The sequence below is a fragment of the Aquarana catesbeiana genome, linkage group LG03 (assembly GCF_042186555.1).
Source record: "Aquarana catesbeiana isolate 2022-GZ linkage group LG03, ASM4218655v1, whole genome shotgun sequence".
NCBI classification, from domain to species: Eukaryota; Metazoa; Chordata; class Amphibia; order Anura; family Ranidae; genus Aquarana; species Aquarana catesbeiana.
Window position 1 is genome coordinate 486145174 of NC_133326.1, and position 18931 is coordinate 486164104.

The window sequence follows — 18931 nt, forward strand, 5'->3', positions numbered from 1 at the left end:
TAAAGCTGTGTTGCTGAAAGAAGTAAAGGGGTGGGATACATGTACACATTAAGATGACCTGTGGTGGCTATTTTTTCAAAAGCCAGATGTGCATTATATACTCAAAGACCAAGGTTTTTGAGGACCAAAGACAAAGATGGCAAAGCTGGCTTGGTTGGAAAACCTTTAACAATCACTGCTTTCTCCTTTATAAGCCAGGACTACTGGGATTTCAAAGGCACTTGTTCTTTAGGCTTAAAATGAATGGCTGCCTTAGGAAAATTTGTAAAGGGGGTATAAATTCGGCCATAGACAGTTCAAATCTCGGCCGGTTCAGCAGGAACAGGCTGAGATTCAAACCATCTATGGGCAGGCTAAATGTCCCCAAGTTGACTGACCAATCAACTTCGGTGCAACCAGCCTGCCGGAATTTACATGCATTTATCGCTAGCGGATGGTATAGTCACCAGTAATAATCACTGTCTTCTCCCAGCGGGGACAGCTTCCCCCACCAGGAGAATACAATGGCTTGGCGGGAGGCACTTTCCTGTTAGCACTGTCTGTAACCCGTGGTTGCAGGAAAGAAATTTGCTCAGTGTATGGCCAGCTTAAGATCCCTAAGGGTGGTAGAATTGTGCCTGTAGTCACTTTTTGGTTCATGGAAAACACACAGGAGGAACATAATGCAGCATGAGTATCTGAAGTAGACATGGCTGAATAGGTGATGTGAATCAGTCATAATGATTATGGTGAAACGAGCAAGGTTTTCATTAACATTATAATAATCAAAATGATTTTGTCTGTAGGGGAACTAAGGCAGCTGATAACTCCTCATTCTCCTATTGAAAAATTGCTAATTTTATTCTGTGATTTGCCCCTTTTTTTTATAAAGGTGCTAAAAGTGTTTTTGTAAAAGTTATTTACAAATATGAAGGCATTTTAAATGTTGGGTATTTTTATAATGCAGTGGGGGGGGGGGGGGGGTGGCTAGTATCATCCTGTACTTGCTGGATATGGATGTCTGACAGAAGGTTGGTCTTGGAACCATTTGCCTCTTCCTGATGTACAGTGCCTTGCAAAAGTATTCACCCTCCCCCCTTGGCATTTTTCGGGTTTTGTTGCCTCACAACTTGGAATTAACATGGATTGTTTGAGGATTTGCATCATTTAATTTACAGAACATGCCCACCACAACATTGAAGATGTGTTTTTTTTTTTTTTTTTTTTTTTTATTGTGAAACAAACAAATAGCACAAAATAACAGAAAAGGTCAATGCGCATAACTATTCACCCCCCTAAAGTCAATACTTTGTAGAGCCACCCTTTGCGGCTATCACAGCTCCAAGTCGCTTTGGATAAGTCTCTATGAGCTTGCCAAATCTTACCATTGGGATTTTTGCCCATTCTTTTTTGCAAAACTGCTCCAGCTCCTTCAAGTTGGATGGTTTGCACTTGTGAACAGCAATATTTAAGTCTGACCACAGATTTTCTATTGGATTGAGGTCTGGGCTTTAAATAGGCCATTCCAACACATTTACATGTTTCCCCTTAAACCACTCAAGTGTTGCTTTAGCAGTGTGTTTGGGGTCATTGTCCTGCTGGAAGGTGAATCTCTGTCCTAGCCTCAAATCACACACAGTGTGATACAGGTTTTGCTCAAGAATATCCCTGTATTTAGCACCATCCATCTTTCCATCAACTCTGACCGGTTTCTCAGGCCCGATTGCTGAAAAACATCCCCACAGTATGATGCTGCCACCACCATGTTTCACTGTGGGGATTGTGTTCATTGGGTGATGTGTTGGGTTTGCGCCAGACATAGCGTTTTCTTTGATGGCCAAAAAGTTAGACTTTAGTCTCATCAGACCAGAGCACCTTCCTCCATACATTTTGGGAGTCTCCCACATGCCTTTTCACAAACTCAAAACGTGCCATTTTGTTTTTTGCTGAAAGTAATGGCTTTCTTCTGGCCACTCTGCCATTGAGCCCAACTCTATGGAGCGCACAGCTTATTGTCGTCCTATGTACAGATACTCCAGTCTCTGTTGTGGAACTCTGCAGCTCTTTCAGGGTTACCTTAGGTCTCCGTGCTGCCTCTCTGATTAATGCCCTCCTTGCCCAGTCTGTGAGTTTTGGTGTGCGGCCGTCTCTTTTTTTATAACCTAACCCTGACTTGTACTTCTCAACAACATTGTCCCTTACTTGTTTGGAGAGTTCCTTGGTCTTCATGGTAGTGTTTGGTTAGTGGTATCTCTTGCTTAGGTGTTGCAGCCTCTGGGGCCTTTCAAAAAGGTGTGTATATGTAATGACAGATCATGTGACACTTATATTGCACACAGGTGGACATCATTTCACCTATTATGTGACTTCTGTAGGTAATTGGTTGCACCAGAGCTTTTTATGGCCTTCATAACAAAGGGGGTGAATACATACACGCATGCAAATTATCAGTTTTTTATTTCTGAAAAATAGTTTTATATATATATTTTTCTAATTTTACTTCACCAACTTGGGCTATTGTGTTCTGATCCATGACATATAATTCAGATTAAAAAAACATTAAACTAAAGGCTGTAATGTAACAGAATAGGCAAAAAGCCAAGGGAGGTGAATACTTTTGCAAGGCACTGTATGTGTGTATACAGCTGGTCATACACAGCTTGGTTAAAGACAAGTACTATAAGGTGGGGGGATAATTGCAATGCAGTAAAAAGTGCTTGCAAGCATTCAGAAAACGTATCTGTCAATATTTCCATCCTGCTGACACGTGTCAAGTCCCACCTTTCAAGAGACACATCTACTTCTTTTGTCACTGAAGTGGTGAATTTTGTATTGAAGATCTCATCTGTGCAATTGTTACCCATCCCTTCAAGTCCTGCACAAAAAGTTCTATTTGGGAAAATCCATTTAACCCCCAAGCAGTTAGCCCTATCTTTCCACAAATTGCATGGTGATTGCTATCATTTAATAGCAGGGTGTTCTAATGCTCCATTAGTCAGTATAACTGTAGCCAAAAAACAGTAGTGAGGGAAATTTTCTATGGAGCACACTTGGTACAGTAACAAGGGATTTCCTCTCAAATGAAGAAAGCAGTGTATCGCTCAAAGGCAGCCCACACTTGCCCACTCAAACCAAGGTGCCTAACCAGTTTGCTGATAACCACTGTTCAAAAGAATCGGATGACTGCTCATCAGCTATTTGCGAACTCCATCTTTATTCGTTTATAAAAGCAATATACGAGATGAATGGAGACTTTTGATATGTTTCACACACAGGTGCAAAATGAAGTGTCACTCTATCTAGCGTCTGCATGTGGTGAAATACAATGTCAGGGGTCTCGATTTATTTTTTGTGTATTGCTATTATGACTAATAAAGAGGGAGTTCGGAAATAGCTGGTGTGCGGTCATTCCGATTCTTTTCAACTGGGATCTCTTCTCACTTCTTGTTGTGTCTCTGGGACAGGAACTGATGGGAAAACACTGATATTGGGCTTTAACCATTGCCTTCTCTATTCAAGACTAAAAAAGTAAAGTTTAGATTTCCTTGAATCCAGTAGAAAAATGGTTTCACTAGAACCCCAAGCATCAGTGTCGTAAGCACCTGGCAAAAGATGACTTGCCTCAGAATATACAAAATTCTTTGTAATCCGTAAAAGAAATTGCCACCCCAATAGGCTCTCCACCATGCATGGTATGCACACCTTGGCAGCTGAGAAAACATTTCACCTGCTTTGCTCTGCTCTACCTCTCTCAAACTCTTGAGTGTCTTGAGGTTGTAGAATGTTCTCCAGAGACACTTGTCGCACACGTGCAGCTTCATGGAAAATATAATGCCTGATACTTTTCCTCCCCTACCCTGTTATTTCAGCCAGTATAATTGTGTGGGGTCTCCGAAATCCCTATGCTAGAATCAGCAAGCATATAATTATGCTGAAGAAGCAAGCCTCTGGGAATGGATTGCAAGCTTCCTTTCAGATGGTATCAGGTCCATTCCCCTCCAGATTTTTAGCATTGTATGTAGCTATATGTGTAAAAACGTACATTTGCTGCATCTGAAAGTACACTATACATAGGTCTGTACAGCTGCCTTTATTTTTATTGTATGAGCTTTTCTCTTATTAGAATTCTAGAAGTGGAATGACTATTAGGGTAATGCGTGTTTAAGTAGGAATTGCAGATAATGATATGCAAAGTAAATGCATCTGCCTTGATATATTTTTGCTGTCTGCTTCCTAAAATAATTTTAGAATTTTTAAAACGTGGATGAAAGCAGACACATGTTAGCTACCCAGCTGCTATATTACTACAGGTGTGATATATGCAGCACCTTTAGCAATGAACTAATTTCACTTGACAGTAGTTTTAAAGTCTAAAGCTGCCTACTCCAGTCACATGATCAGTCTTATGTTGTAAAAAAAGAAAAACTCCGATGAAAATCAGTGGACCAATTACACAAACTAGGAAATTTGTGTTTTTTGTTTTGTGTTTTTTTTTTGTTTTTTTGTATTGTAATGCAGCCAGGCTGCATAATAGGAATACTTTTGGGTGTCGGCTTTTTCTCCTGCGTCATGCCCTTTTAAGCAGCACACCGGAGATCTGGGCCGCCGCTCAACACAAACACCCCTTCACACTGTGCCAGGCAACAGTGCTGCTCAGAGAGCATAAGCTGTTGAATGGAGCACTGTGCAGAGGGCACATCTGACTGCAGGAGGCCCATACTGCTGTGCAGATCTCCATCGTGCTATCAGCACAGAGTATTTTATCCCTAGCTACAGTGAAATAGTACAGTTAAAAAAACAAATAATACAAAAGATGCCCACATTTATTACTGTTCATGTCATTAGATTGCATTACAGTTATACCTTTTTGTTTGCAAAATTACAAATAACAAAATCGCTTTGGTAGGAATGATATATGTAATGTGTTTTGTTTTTTTTCTGTAATGATTTAGTTCATGTTTTTACATGGAGGGGGGATGTAAATGCTAAGTGAACGTTGAACTCTGTGGGACCGCTGGAGCTCAACATGAGTACAGCTCTCCATAGGAATGAATGGGGCCACCGTGCAAGGTTGAATGCACCCGGAGAGGAGAGGGCCATGTCTTTTAAAGGACAACTTTAAAATTCCTAAACTAGCGTTGCACCGACACCGGTATTGGTGTTGATGCTAAGCATTTGCAGTCGCGCAAATGCTCCGATACTAAAACCTATCCCTTCAAGGCAGAGACTTTGAAAAAGGTTCCTGCACTACTTTTTTGCAACTTGCATTGACTCTTGTTATGAATTTGCTTGCTGCAATTAAATCGGAGGTACAAATTGCACTGATCTTTTGGCTCTGAAATCGCGTTGAAGTGTCTCGATTTCAAAGCTGCGCTGGTGTGAACCAGGGCATACAGTTCATAATTTGTCTAAAAAAAAGCTGTCACATGACACTAAAAATAGGCATGGGCAATTGGCATTGGCGAGTACTTAAGAAAAAGTATCGGCACTTGTACCAGGTCTTAAAAAAAACTGATATTGGTGCATCTCTACCTAAAAACACTATGGTCCACAAAAAAGAGAGAGAGCTGCATGTGGGCCAGAAAACACTAGTTTGTGGCATTTCTTCAGCTGCTTCGGGACAAGGTTATCAGCCTTTTTTCTATTAACTGATTTACAAACATTCAGCTTTTTTTCCCATCATGTGCGAGAGTCAATCAGGAAAGAAGTTTAGCAGTGTGATTAACAACCAGTTGTCCATACCCAGGACTCATTCACACTGCTGTTTGCCAAGTGATGCCAGCATCAGGTTTTGTCATTCATTTATAGGCGCATAAAATATTCTGCATACACTACTTTAACGAACACTGTGCAAATATAAAGTTGAGCCACTGTTAAAAGCAAGCCTGCCGCTGTTTGGGAACGCTGCAGAGCAGTGGTCTCCAAACTGCGACCTGGGGGCCAGATGTGGCCCTTTTCTTTCTTTTACCTGGCCCTTGGGCTGCTATTTTATTCACCAACACGAATGAAGGGCACAATTTCCCCCAATTACATCAACAATGGGGCTCAATGACACCAGCAGTGGGCCACAATTGCTCCCACTGACACCGATGATGGGCGATTGTTTACTCCAAATGACACTGGGACATTTTGTACTCCTGATGGCCACAGTACGGCCTTCCTGAAGTTTGAAGGACAGGAAACCGGCGCTTTTTGTTTGGAGACCCCTGCTGTAGAGGATGGTGTTGGGAAGTTTCACTGAAATGCCTTGAAAAAGGGGCTGCGTCATTGGCATTAGTTTAACATGCTTCTGAGATCATTCAGAATTCATTGACGTGTAATTGACTTGCAGTCGACCTTCTTGTGACCTGCGCTTGATCTGCTTCAAAGGAGTTTTCCTTTCCCATAGTTTTGTATGGGAATGCCAACTCGTTGTAACCAAAACCCCATCAACGCAGTTTTTTAGGAATAGTTAGCAACCATAATCTATAGTCTAATAACTAAATGAACCATGGCTTTGTGAGTGCATATGTAATAATGAGCTACATGCTATAGAAGAAATAGCTTTTAAGTTATAGAATCAAATGCATACAGGAGGTATTGAAGCCAGTAGCAACCAGTCATATGGCAGCTATCACATTTTTACTTCAGGTTGTAGAATACAGTTCACTATTGTTCCATCATTGTGATACATTTTACCACTGCCTGAAAATTTTTAAGCAAAATAACACTCTAGTACTAGGCTCACATTTGTAAGCACCTTTAGGCTGGCCATACACTAGTAGAATTTTGAATCAACGTTTGTACGGACATTTGTACTAGAATTCTCTTAAATATGTGTGATGCCCTTGCGCATGTTGTTCACAGGTAATTCAAAAATTTCTACTGTTTTTACATTTGATTTTGTAATGTAGTATACCAAATTAAATCCACATTAACTGTTGGAATTTATTTCGTTTGAGAAACGATCCTGCTCCTTCAAATTTTGTAAAAATAAAGAACGTATATTTGACCCTACTAAAAATTTTTGAAAATCAAACGAATGGGCCCTGAAACAAACTTATTCTAGTGTATGGCCAGTTTTAAGATTTAAATGATTGGTCCCTTTTAAATGATTATTATTTTGCTATTACTCTTCCATTGTGTTGGCTCTTCTGCCTTGAAACCTCCTATAGAGATATACTGGATCTTTTGAAAATGGTACACGCTTCAGCTCCTCATTTGCATGCCTGTTTCCATATTCCCTTTTGGCTTCTGCTATGCTTCACGCAATGCCTAGCTTTTCCTCCTTTGGGCCTCCACTTGTAATTTTAGATTACTGAGAATATATGTAAGTCCTGCATTGTTGCAGATGGCTGCTGCAACAACGAATCTAGCCAAATGGTCCACCAAGCTTTTGATAAATTATATTTTCCCCTTGTTTTAGCATGTTCTAGACCTGTACAGCTTCCTGCATATTATATATTGTGCTATCGGTCCTATTTTGATTTTGAAGCCTATAAAGAGAAGACATTTCACATTCTACCGAAAGCTACAGCCATTGATATTAGAAGGAGCTTAGTAGCCAAGTATGAATGTGTCATTAAGACCCAGTCAGATTAAAGTGACTTCTTATACAAGCCCATAATTGTGGAGCTACTGTTTCAAATATTAGGTCATCAGGGCTTGTAGAAATGGACACCTCAGTAACGGCCAGCGCCTAGGAACGACAGGAGGGCTCAAAACCATACATAGTGCCATATGGGTATTGTAAAAAAGTCAAAGTTCCAGAATAAAAATATAATTTAGTAGACAAACCCCAGTGTATTAAAAAAAAAAAACCTTAACTTTATATATTAATTTATGAAAGTACCATAAAATGTTTTTCTAAAATCAGCTTCCTATTTCAGAAGCTGCACCCTAGGAGGAGAGACTGCTGCACATAGGTCACATGACATTGGGACAAGTTTTGATCGGATTATAAACTTGTGGTGCTCTCATTCTTTACATTTTCTTTGGACTACTCTGGGGTCCCATATGGATATCCTGTATGGTAGAGAGCTGCCTCTTGAGACCAAATTTAATTATACTTACCTTAGGGCCCAGCACTCCACCAACACTTATATTGTACTGTTGCCCCTCTATGGAAGGGGGGGAGGCAAGGCTTCAACCGGATGTTGTATCTGCAGTGCACATTCTGAGCCATGTTTGCTTTGGAAGTAGCAAGCTGTGGCTATTGGTGCTCCAAATACAACCCAGAGGAACTTTTATCAGGACAAAAATGTAATTCCTAATAGGTCAAGTTTACTATTTAATTTAAAGCTCTGTAGATTGACATGATTGGAAGATCATCAATTCTAGGTTTTAAAAAATCCAAATTAAAGTTTTTCTGTAGTTTAAAAATGAACCATTATGTTTTTCGTTACCTGGTTAATTCAGTGCCAGCATTCCTAGTGATCATTTCTTTATTAGCACGTCTTCAGTGCAACGTCTGGAAGCATGTACAAAAGAACATCTGCTGAAAGGAGGAGGAGAAACAAATAGAAAATGTTTTCTGATGCTCTATTGAAGGCACAGCTAGCATCCCTAGGTATGTATCATCTTGATTTCTGCAGGCCACAGGTGAACTAGCCTTGGTAGTATGCACATTTAAAAAAAAAATACTGAGGATGCTTTTTGCTGTATCTCTGTATAGAGAGTCCAGTGCCTGCAGATAACGGTATCAGAAAATAGCATTACACTTGATAATCCCAGTACAGCTTTTAAAAGTTCAGCAGGTCAACATAAAATGGTAACATGTTATTAAATGGGCCAAGCTGTGTTAAAAGAGCATTTTTTTTTAAAAGTAGGGTTATCTGGAATTGAAACCCTTCAAAAAAGTGCTTAATATGGAAGAGTATAGCTTAAGTAAAACTTCAAAACTGAACTGGTAGCTAAAGAAATTCTAGGCCTCTGTCCTTAGAAACAATGGGCGGGACACGCTATATAGTTAGATTATATAGGATGAGATGATATACATGGAGGTTCTCTATATACTAATATCCAGCTAGAGTAATTGTTTGCAGTAATTGGTTTTAGTTGTTTCTTTTGTCCCAAATGGGACTACACATTGCAGTTTGTGTATGTCATGTTCGTCTCTCCCTGTCTCACTGGCCGTCCTCTCTCTCTCTTTATCTCTTTCTTATACATGCGCACTGCCACAGGGAAGAGCGGTGAAAAATTCGATAGTCCGCTAACCCGGGACGTGCCAAGATTAGGCTGCGGTCTGCCTCATTATAAAGTTCTAAAGTCCGCAGGGCAGGCGACTCTGCAACCCGCGATGTAGAAAGGATTCTGGTAAATGACCTCCTGTTCCTCTTCTGCCCACTTGACATTGTTTTAGTGAGGACAGGGGTGTGCTGCTTTTAGCGATAGTTAATCTATTGTTGTGGTGGGGATTGGCAGCCTCCATCCTCAGTGAATTGGGACCAAAGGGAGAAGTTTTGGGTCTTGTCAACAGAACTTTTACTTTAGACTAGTACGTGTTAGTGTTGTGACTTTGCTTACTCAACTGTTAGGTCGTTTTAGTAGTAACAGTGTATGAAGAATATTATTAATATAAGTACTTTTAACATTTAAAGGGGTTGTCCACTTTCAAAATCCACCTTCAGATTTGTTTTCTTGTGCTTGTGTTTGTGTGTGTGTGTGTGTGTGTGTGTATATGGCTTTAGTTATTTTTAGGCTTATATGAGCATTAAAATGGAGAAATGGACAAATACATCTTTACTTCAAGACATAATGCTACAGACCTTCACATTGCTTTTTGCCTTATTGCCCCCCCCCCCCCCCCCAAATTAGTCAGCTGTAAATTAAAATTCATAATTTACCTTCAATTACACGCAAATGTATATGCTAAATAATCCGCTGTATTAATTTTTTTTTAGCTATTTTTGTTTAAATATGGCTATATTTTATTACTATAACTGTAGAAATGATTTTATATTAATGGAGAAAACCATACTGACTAGTTGGGGATCTTGCATGGAGAGGGTGGGCAGGTCACAGCAGTGCTTGCACATAATTTTCTTTTGAGGAACAGGTTGCTGATAAACTACATGTCCACCATTTTGCATTTGGTGAGCATTTTTCTTGAAATAAGAACATTTAAGTGTGACATTGTTCTAATGATGGAGGTGATGGGATAATCTAAAGGAAGAAAGGAGGTCCCTTCTGGTACCCTGAAACTGGCTGAAAGAATTCTACTAAAACCACCTTTAATTAATATTAATATTTATTTCATAAAATCACTTTTCAGTTTCGTTTGTGTAATTGCCCAAAATCTGTCTTTATATTTAGATGCCAGAACCCAGATAGCAAGCAATTGTGCTCTAAGTTTGAAAACGACTTGCTAAGCTATTGCTAGATTTGCCAGGCTTCACAAGTTTGTTGCATAATTGCAGCAAGTCCTCATTGGAGGCCTCCAGATTTCTTTGAAAACATTCTGCAAGTCTGCTCTAAGTTCTGGTTCAGTTTTGTTGTGCAATGCTCATCCCACCACAGGGGTCATAAATTTTCATGCTGTAGACTTGCAGAGCTCTTGCTGTAGACTCACCACTGCAACTTTGCTCGTGGTAGAGACCTGCCAAGCAAATTTGCTTAAAATTGGAAAAGTGTCAACTAGAACTGTTTCAAATGTTCTGCAAGTGTACAACTTGACAGTGAAAATGTGCATCAAGTTAACAGATTTCCAATTCAACACTGCCACAAATTTGTTGCACATTATCTTTGCTACCTGGGAAGCTAATGGCAAGTTGTAATCAGGTGGGCAAGAGGGTAAAGTACTCAAAGCCCCCCTAAACATTAAATTGGTGCCTTTCATGCAGCATATAATGGTTTTAGTCTAGAGGGGCTCTAATAGGGAGATTCTGCAAACTCCCTTCCCACCAGTTTTGGCAATGGCGATAGACCCTTCCTTCTTGCATGTCATCACATACAGTGCAAGATTGGTACCCACTGCTAGTTCTGCATTGTACATGATGATGTCAAGGCCTGACCACATTGCAGGGTAGGAGCGAAGAAGACTAGAGGAACTACTGCTGCAAGACCCTGAGTAACGCTAATTATTCCACTCTCTAGATCAGCCTAATTAAAATAGTAGAGGACACACAAATTGTTTTATTTATAGCCAGACTGGAGTTTAACTTGGGATTACAGAATCAATAGGTGTCAGGGTTGACCTTACCAGTCTAGTGGTGATCACTAATGGACCAAAAGCAGGTAGGAGGCGTTGTTACAAATCTGCACACCCGCTTGTGCTGAAAAGTCCAGTCACTTTTTTTTTTCTTTTTTATGCATTGCACAGCAGGAGTGGGTGGAGCACAGGTATGTGCATTACTTTGCATTTTTTTTTCTTTTCATAAGGATTTTAAGTGTGTATAGCTGTTTTGCTGAAGTTCTGTTGTCAGTTGAACCCTGCTGGTACATTCCTGAAGTGATCTAAAAACTGTATTACACTGACACAACATCATCAATGAGCATTTGTTCACCTCAAGGCTGAATTGTGGGTTATCAAATCACAAAGGGGCAGCACTGCTCAGGTCAGCATTTCAAAGATCCCATTTTTCTTTTCTTAGTGCTAAATCATAGTCTGACCCAATGACCTGTTTGAGAACAGAAATGAGAGTTCAGTTACTTGGTGGTTCCTGAACTCCGAGAAATATAAGATTATTAATGAAATTCTGTATGTGGTTACATACCATACTATCTTTGTTCTTTTTAGGGCTTTGCATGAGCCATTTAATTATAGATTTTTCTTTTTAGCTGAAAAAAAAAAGTATTACCGGACTAATTTAGTAGCATAGGCAGTAAAGGGAATGTCTCAAGCAGAACGCACCTGTGATGGAAGCATTTATTTGTGATGTAGACTGGCTCTGTGATAGTGATCTGTGATCAGTACATGAACTGGACAATGGCTACTTCCACTAGAACCACTCTCACAATCCTTTTGATTGTCCCATAGTCCCTTTAAGGTATAAGCAAAAATGAGTAGTATCATTCATTATTCAGCAAAATGGCATTTGAAATAAGACCTGTTTGATGTAGAGTCTGAGTTAGAAGCAATGTTATTAGGAACAGGCAGTTCCTCACATCTTTACCCACATGAAAGGTTCCTCTGTACATGGTCTTGTTTTAGCTTTGAAGGTGAACCCCTCCCGAAGCCAAAATGCCACTTTTATGTGCATGTGCATGTCCATGTGTGGACTGAGGTTCTTGTATCTTTCAGAGAATGTAGTGGCAATTTCCTATCTCGGCCATGTCCAATTAAGGGGGGCTCTTGCCTCTGATTTTTGTTTACAGAGACTATAGCAAAATGATTAAGGCTACTTGTCCTGATTTCATAAGGGCTCATGCACAAAGATGATAGTTACAGACACACATCCAGTACATGTGGTTTTGACGTTGTGTTTCTCTGAGAATGAGGCCAGAAACCAAAGTCCACATTATATACACTGAGCAGACTAGTAATGCTGATGCTGAAATGGCTAACCTGTACCTCCCCACACCCCCCTCAAAGTACTGTGTCAAGATATTTGCTGTGTGAAGCTTAATCTTCAAATTCTTATGCCCAGGTAGAGCTCACCCTGCACATGCAAGCTGCAAAGCACCATTTAAACCTTTTGAGGGCTCCACACTTCATTGGAACAAGTGGAGTAGGAAAGCTCCATAAGAATTAATGGAGTCGGCAACAAACATGTACAGAGGGAGCCAGAAGATTTTGAAGACCTGCTGTGGTGCTGAGCAGGCCATACAACAAAAATCCTGGCACAGTGGGGACTGATGAGTAGAATGTTTCTGGAATCGAGCTTTGGAGCTGTACTTGTAAAGCCGAAAGCCTAATCTTAAAAGTGAACACAAAATAGACCCCTGCTAAACTGCCAACCCCACTCATTTAAGATTGTAGGAGCTCCTCCTAGAAGTAAAAGCCCAAGAATGGGTCATTTTCTCTTTGCTGAAGAGGAGGCTAGAACAGCATTAATGATTGGCCACTTTCCTCTAAGATCTCATGAGCGTTGCAAGAGCTATTGACTTTGTAATGGCTGTGGGGTCCCAGAACTGAAGGTTTATCAAGAAAGGTTGCCTTTTCATGCTCCATGGGGAACAATGCAGGTTCTCTTCAAATGGCTGTACATACGGTACTCGTTCTTCAAACCCACCACCCCATATCTTGCTGTACAAATACATTGTGGGACGCAGTCGCTTGTAGAATGATTTATTGCTTCTTGGAACACCTACCCAATTATGATTGCAACATGCCAGGAGCAGTAGAGAAAGTAATATCATTAGCCATAGGAATCGACACACTTAATGGGGAAAATGTGTTCCACAGATTCAGGAGAAACAATACAGAATGCAGTATTTAACAATGTATTTCTTTAGGCCAGTGAGGCTTTAACATGGTTTTAGCCTTGCTGTGCCTGAAAGCAAAGAGCGTGACTGTTTTTGTCCAGAGAATGAGAACTGTTTCCAATTCTCACATTGTTTTTTTTCATTGGCTGAGACATTATGAATATGTCTTACAGGAAACCGTACAAGATATTGCACGTTTGTTTAAAGTAGGGGTCCTCTATATTCTAGTGGCTGCTGCTGTTTATGCTTTTTTCTGTTATATGAATAATTAGAATATGTTATTTAAGTACAGTATGTACAAACCAAATAAGTAAAATCTTGTATATGTGCATATACATGCATGCATATGTGCAGCAGCAAAAAGGGTGAGCTTCAACGCCCACACACCTCACATATATGTCCATGGGCAGCAGAGGTTTCTGTGCTGAGAGCACACACACTGCGCACACTGAGCGTAAGAAAAAAAAAAGCAAAGGCTGCTTTTAAGGGTGTATTGATTTTTGTTTTTTTTTTTCAGCCTCTAAATACCCCTCTGTTAGCCTATGTGGCCATGTACACATAGGCATTTGCAGGTGTAAAAGAGGTTAGAAGAGGAGCATGTAAAGGTTGGGGGAAAAAAAAATATATAACATGAGTGTAGGGGAGAGGAGCATTTTGAGCAGAAAAAAAGCTTGATACGCCTAAACACCTATAGGCGCGTCTAAACATGCCTAAACGCTAGTCGCGTTTAGTGCTTGAGAGTTTGTTAATTTCAAAATTAATTAATTGGCCAAAATAAGTAGTTATTCTTGCCAATGGAATAAGCGCCTAAACGCATTTACAAAACATAACTATGTGCATTTTTAAATTTGCTTTTCTCCTGCCAAGAGAAAAGGAGTTCAGCAGAGCTGGGCAAACATCTAATGTGCATGAGGCAGTTTCCATTAAAAATACCTAGTGTTTCTCCCATGCAGGTTTTTGTTGAGACATTTCCTGTTATACGAGTTGCAGTCTCCAAATTGCTCCCTTGTCACACAGGCTTCTGACAGGGACTACAACTAGCAGTTTCACTACATACTTAGGCACTGTTGTCACCATCAGGAAACCATCCTTAGCAATGCCATGCACCATGTAGATAGGAGGCTTTTAGAAGACGTGTCAAACACAAGACCCGCAGGCCGAAAACCAGGCCACCAGGCCATTTCATGCAGCCCTCGCGCCTCTTCCGCAGCTGCTGCACCCCCACCTTGTCTCAGCAGTTGGCAGAAGAAAGGATGATAGAGCTCCCACCAGATCCTGTGCGTCTTTGTGCTGCTGTAGAAAGGCTCTATTCCCCTACCCTAGTCTCAGCAGTTGGCAGCAGAGAGGACGACAGAACTCCTACAGATTCTGTGCAGCCGCAGCAGCCTCCTCATCTCCGCTTCCCCTGGTCTCAGCATTCAGCTGCTGACTCAAGCCTTCCTCTAGTCCTCCAGACCCTGCACATTCTGCCCCCAGCTTTTTCCCTGCAGCAGCACAAAGTAAGGGGGGTGCACTGTGATGTAAGGAAGGGTGGGGGACGCTTGACTCCGGATGGTGGGGAGGCTCCTGACATCTGATTTAAGGTGGGTGGGCGGGCGATGTGGTGCTCTGGACATCTAGTCTTACAGATACAACCAGCCCTTTGAGGGCAACCATAATGCTAATGAGATCCATGATGAATTTGAGTTTGATATACAGTTTAATTTAACAAACACGAAATATAATTCAGTTAGTGTCAACATCTACTCTAACTAAATAGCCATTAGCATATAGAACACATTATCTGATGATAGAGGTGACAGGAGGGTTGGTTCCAACGTGTTCTGTAAGTGTCATGTGTAACGGTGGTCATGCACAGGCAAAGTTCTCCCTAAAAGTCATAGGAAGATAAACATTCATCCATTCTCAAATCCTCTAGTACTTGATTGGTGTCTTGAAACCTGGTCAACAGAAAGAAGTTGGTTAAATAGAGAGAAAGTTCAGTTTGGTCTTGCAGAGATTTTGAAAATGAAAGCAAAATGCCTCCAACAGTCAGTTACACTTGTCACCCTCTAGAGCATCTCTGAATAGCCCATGTCCCATAGCCCAGTCCTCGATGTGACAGATTGTAGGTAAATGTATGAGAGGAGGATCTTAGGCTAGCCATACATGTTTCTTTGATTCCTTCCAGTGTGACCAAAAAAACATGAAACATGCACCCCAGGAGATAACAAGATAACAATGAATATGGCAGGTACCCAAAATATAATAGAACCAAAAACGTTGCATAAAAGCATCACATGGCATCAATTGGCATAAATGGTTTAATGGTATATAGATTATGACAGAAGTAAAAATCATAACATTCATACTAGATACTATAAAACCCAAATGCTTTTATGCAGCATATGTGGTTCTATTATATTTTGGGTACCTGCTATATTAATTATCGTGTTATCTCCTGGGGTGCATGTTTCATTTAAAGTCCCACCTTATTTGTTTTTTGTTCAAATTATCGGGGATGGAGGCGCTTGGCTCTACACACCTCGCACCGCATACAAAGTCCCACCCTGCTGCTCTGTTTTTAAACTTCCTTCCAGTGTGAGTTGAGGAATCTCCCCTGCCCGCTCTTGTATTCTTACAGCTGCTGCTCCAGTGGCTATACCCAAACAGTGACTACATCTGATTGGCTGCCGTAACTGTTCAGGCGAGATTTTTCCGCCTGTCCTCCTTTGATTGAAGTTTGTTGAGCCAGGTGGTGGCAATAGGGCCACCCACAGCCAAAGTTCAAGCCATGTATGGCCATCATTACTTTTGTAAAACTAATTGAATCGCGCTATTGAAAAACAGATGTGTATATAAGTGATAATTAAATCACCTTTAGGATAAATCCAAATGTGTATAATCATATAGATAGACATGTATAAATAATCAATAAGTCTAACATCAAAAATGCAGTCTTCGTGTGCAACAATGGAAAAAAATTAATGTGAGTCAATATGTGAACAATAGAACACCCGAGTGTTGAATTAAATGAAATGAAGATCCTGCAGGATGAGGACAAAGTCCTCATCCCTTTGACCCCAGGTCACATCACTCTGCTGAGAACCTGATTTCCCGCTGATCCATCCATCCACATCGAGGTCCCTGATGTTCCATCCTAGTGTCCAATCTCGGCTTTACAGTGGTCCGGAGCAATTAGATCTAACAGCTCACTCAGACCCTCTGTAACGGGGGTCATGGGTTTCTGGTAAGCGGCCAGTCACTCTATACATAGTGGTGGATTCAGGCACTTAGTCCTCATCCAGCAGGATCTTCATTTCATTTAATTCAACACTCGGGTGTTCACATATGGACTCACATTCATTTTTTCCATTGTTGCACACGAAGACATTTTATGTTAGACTTATTGATTATTTATACATGCCTATCTATATGATATATGATTATACACATTTATATTTAACCTAATTTTACAATATTCATGTTTTGTGTTTGTGTCACATATAGGAATTTGCAGCTTTTATAATATTACAAATATTTCATTTATTTGCTATTTCTACCTGATCCCTTTTTTTGATCACTTTATATCACTTATGCGCAGTTAATCTCCCCCCCCCCTTTTTTCCATCATTACTTTTCCCCTCTTTCCAATTTTGTAAAAACATTTGGATGTTTAAACAAAACCCCATTTGGTTAGAAAGCCCCATTTACCTGAAAGTAAAATCTCTTTTGTGAAATCTAAAATGTAAAAGCCAAACTTGCTTGTGGGGTAAAAAACGTAACACTTAGGCCTCTTTCACACGGGGCTGTCCATTTTGAGGGTTCTGCTTGCTCAGCAGGGATTGATCTGTTGATCTCCGCTCACTGTGCTGAGACGGACCTGTCAGAGTACTGCTGTCCTCAATGGAAAATCGGATGAAAACGGATCCGCCTGTCCATTTTCATCCGATTCCATCTGATCCGCCAGAGGGATGGAAAATAGGGTTTCCATCCGTCTGCATTTTGCGGATCGGATAGCGCCGGATGTCAGCGGACATGTCACAGCTGACATCTGTCACTCCATAGAGGCGCAAGAACGAACAGGCAAACCTAATCGAACAGCATGTGCGAAAGGGCCCTTACCATTTCTTTTCTTTGATATGCAGCACCTAGTTAAACAAATAATAAAACAACAATTCTACAATAAACACTTTAGCTAAAAGTAACATCTACGTTTTTCGTTTTCTTTTTTCAGGTACATATGAAATATTGTGTATGAATAGTTTGTATTAGTCCAGCCAGTAGATCAGGCTGTAGTCTCCTTTCCACATGCTTTTCTGTAAACTGTTTAAAGAGCTCAATAGCATCAGCTGTAAACCAATGTGGGAGGAATGAGTCAAAAATTACATTTAAACACAATGAATGTGTGTTTGTAGATATAACAAAACATTCTTCATTAAACATAAAGGAGCCAAAACCATCATTGTTTTCCTTAAAATTTATATTTTACATATTTTTTTCATTATAATTGCAAGGTTTTCCTTATTTAAGTCAGATAAATCAGACATTTGGATAAATTGTTTCTTTTCCTTTTTTTTGTATGTAACAATCTCCAGATCTTGTGTGTCATTTCTAAACTATCAGGAGTCTGGGGATCAGGTTGAAGAGATGGAAAGAGGAGGGGTAGAAGGAGGGAGAGATGGGACTCTTAATAACTCAAGGGAAGCTATGCAGCAGCTGTCAGACAGATAGAGGCAAATACATGGCGAACCTTTTGGGTCCCCAAATCAGTAGGTTTATTGTTTGGCATGACTAGTAATTAAATGTTTTGTTTTGATACTTTAATGGTGCGCCTGGGTCTTTTGTCTGCGCCTTGCAAGCTCTTCGTACACAGTTGCATCAAATTTCCCTTTTATTTAACCTCTGTTGCATCACAGCAAGCCAGCTTCTGACCAGCACTGTCTGAAATGCCTGTGCAGACTTGATCTATAAATTATCTTTATTAAAGAAAAAAAAAAATACAAGATCTGTAAAATGTAAGCAGATAATATACATGATCAGTGCCAGGTGCTTCCAGCTGGCTCTTAAAACAACACTATCAATCACTGCATATTTTTACATTCATTTTCATAGCAGAAATTGACTTGTGCGTTTCATACCGTCAGTGATTTTTTTTTTTTCCATCCATACGTTATGCAAAGTTTTTAGCAGTCTAACCATGCAAGCTTTATTCTCTTGAGCTGAGGAGCCAGCTTTCATTTTCAGACCAACACTTTTCTGTAGCGTTTGGTACTTAATTTAGTGTGAGTCCTGCTCAAACACAGGGGAGGTAATGAAAGGCAGATACTCTGATGCTTATTTAATAAGATGCAAAGAGCAATATTGTACAGTAAGCCATGGCTATCAATCATTGACAGAAGATTGTTATGGGCTACACTGCATTGCTGTCCCATTTAAAGGAAACCTTTAAGTAAGCCTTTCCAAAAAGAAATATGGAGGCTGGCTTTGCTGAATAATTTCTGAAATGCTAGTTGCCTAGTTGATCCTTGGGCTTCTTATTTTTTTGTACCCAGTGCAGAAGAAACATGCAGATAAAGATTCTTAACTACTCTGACTCTCCTATCTGCATAATTCCAGGTCAACGAAT

General features: G+C 40.3%; 1 protein-coding gene across 6 annotated transcripts in view; it reads left to right on the top strand.

Moving 5' to 3' along the window:
- The window catches only part of PCDH1 (protocadherin 1), a 296202-nt gene that overhangs the window by 262108 nt on the left and 15163 nt on the right, over positions 1-18931 (top strand). The window contains exons 5-6 of one of the 6 annotated variants that reach the window (XM_073621042.1): positions 9141-9273; positions 11279-11298. The exons of 3 other annotated variants lie outside the window; for them this stretch is intronic. In XM_073621042.1, coding sequence (XP_073477143.1) covers positions 9141-9262 — 122 coding nt within the window. In that variant the 3' untranslated portion in view covers positions 9263-9273; positions 11279-11298. The remainder of the gene's footprint in view (positions 1-9140; positions 9274-11278; positions 11299-18931) is intronic. 2 more of the 6 variants (XM_073621043.1, XM_073621041.1) reach the window with 2 other exon arrangements.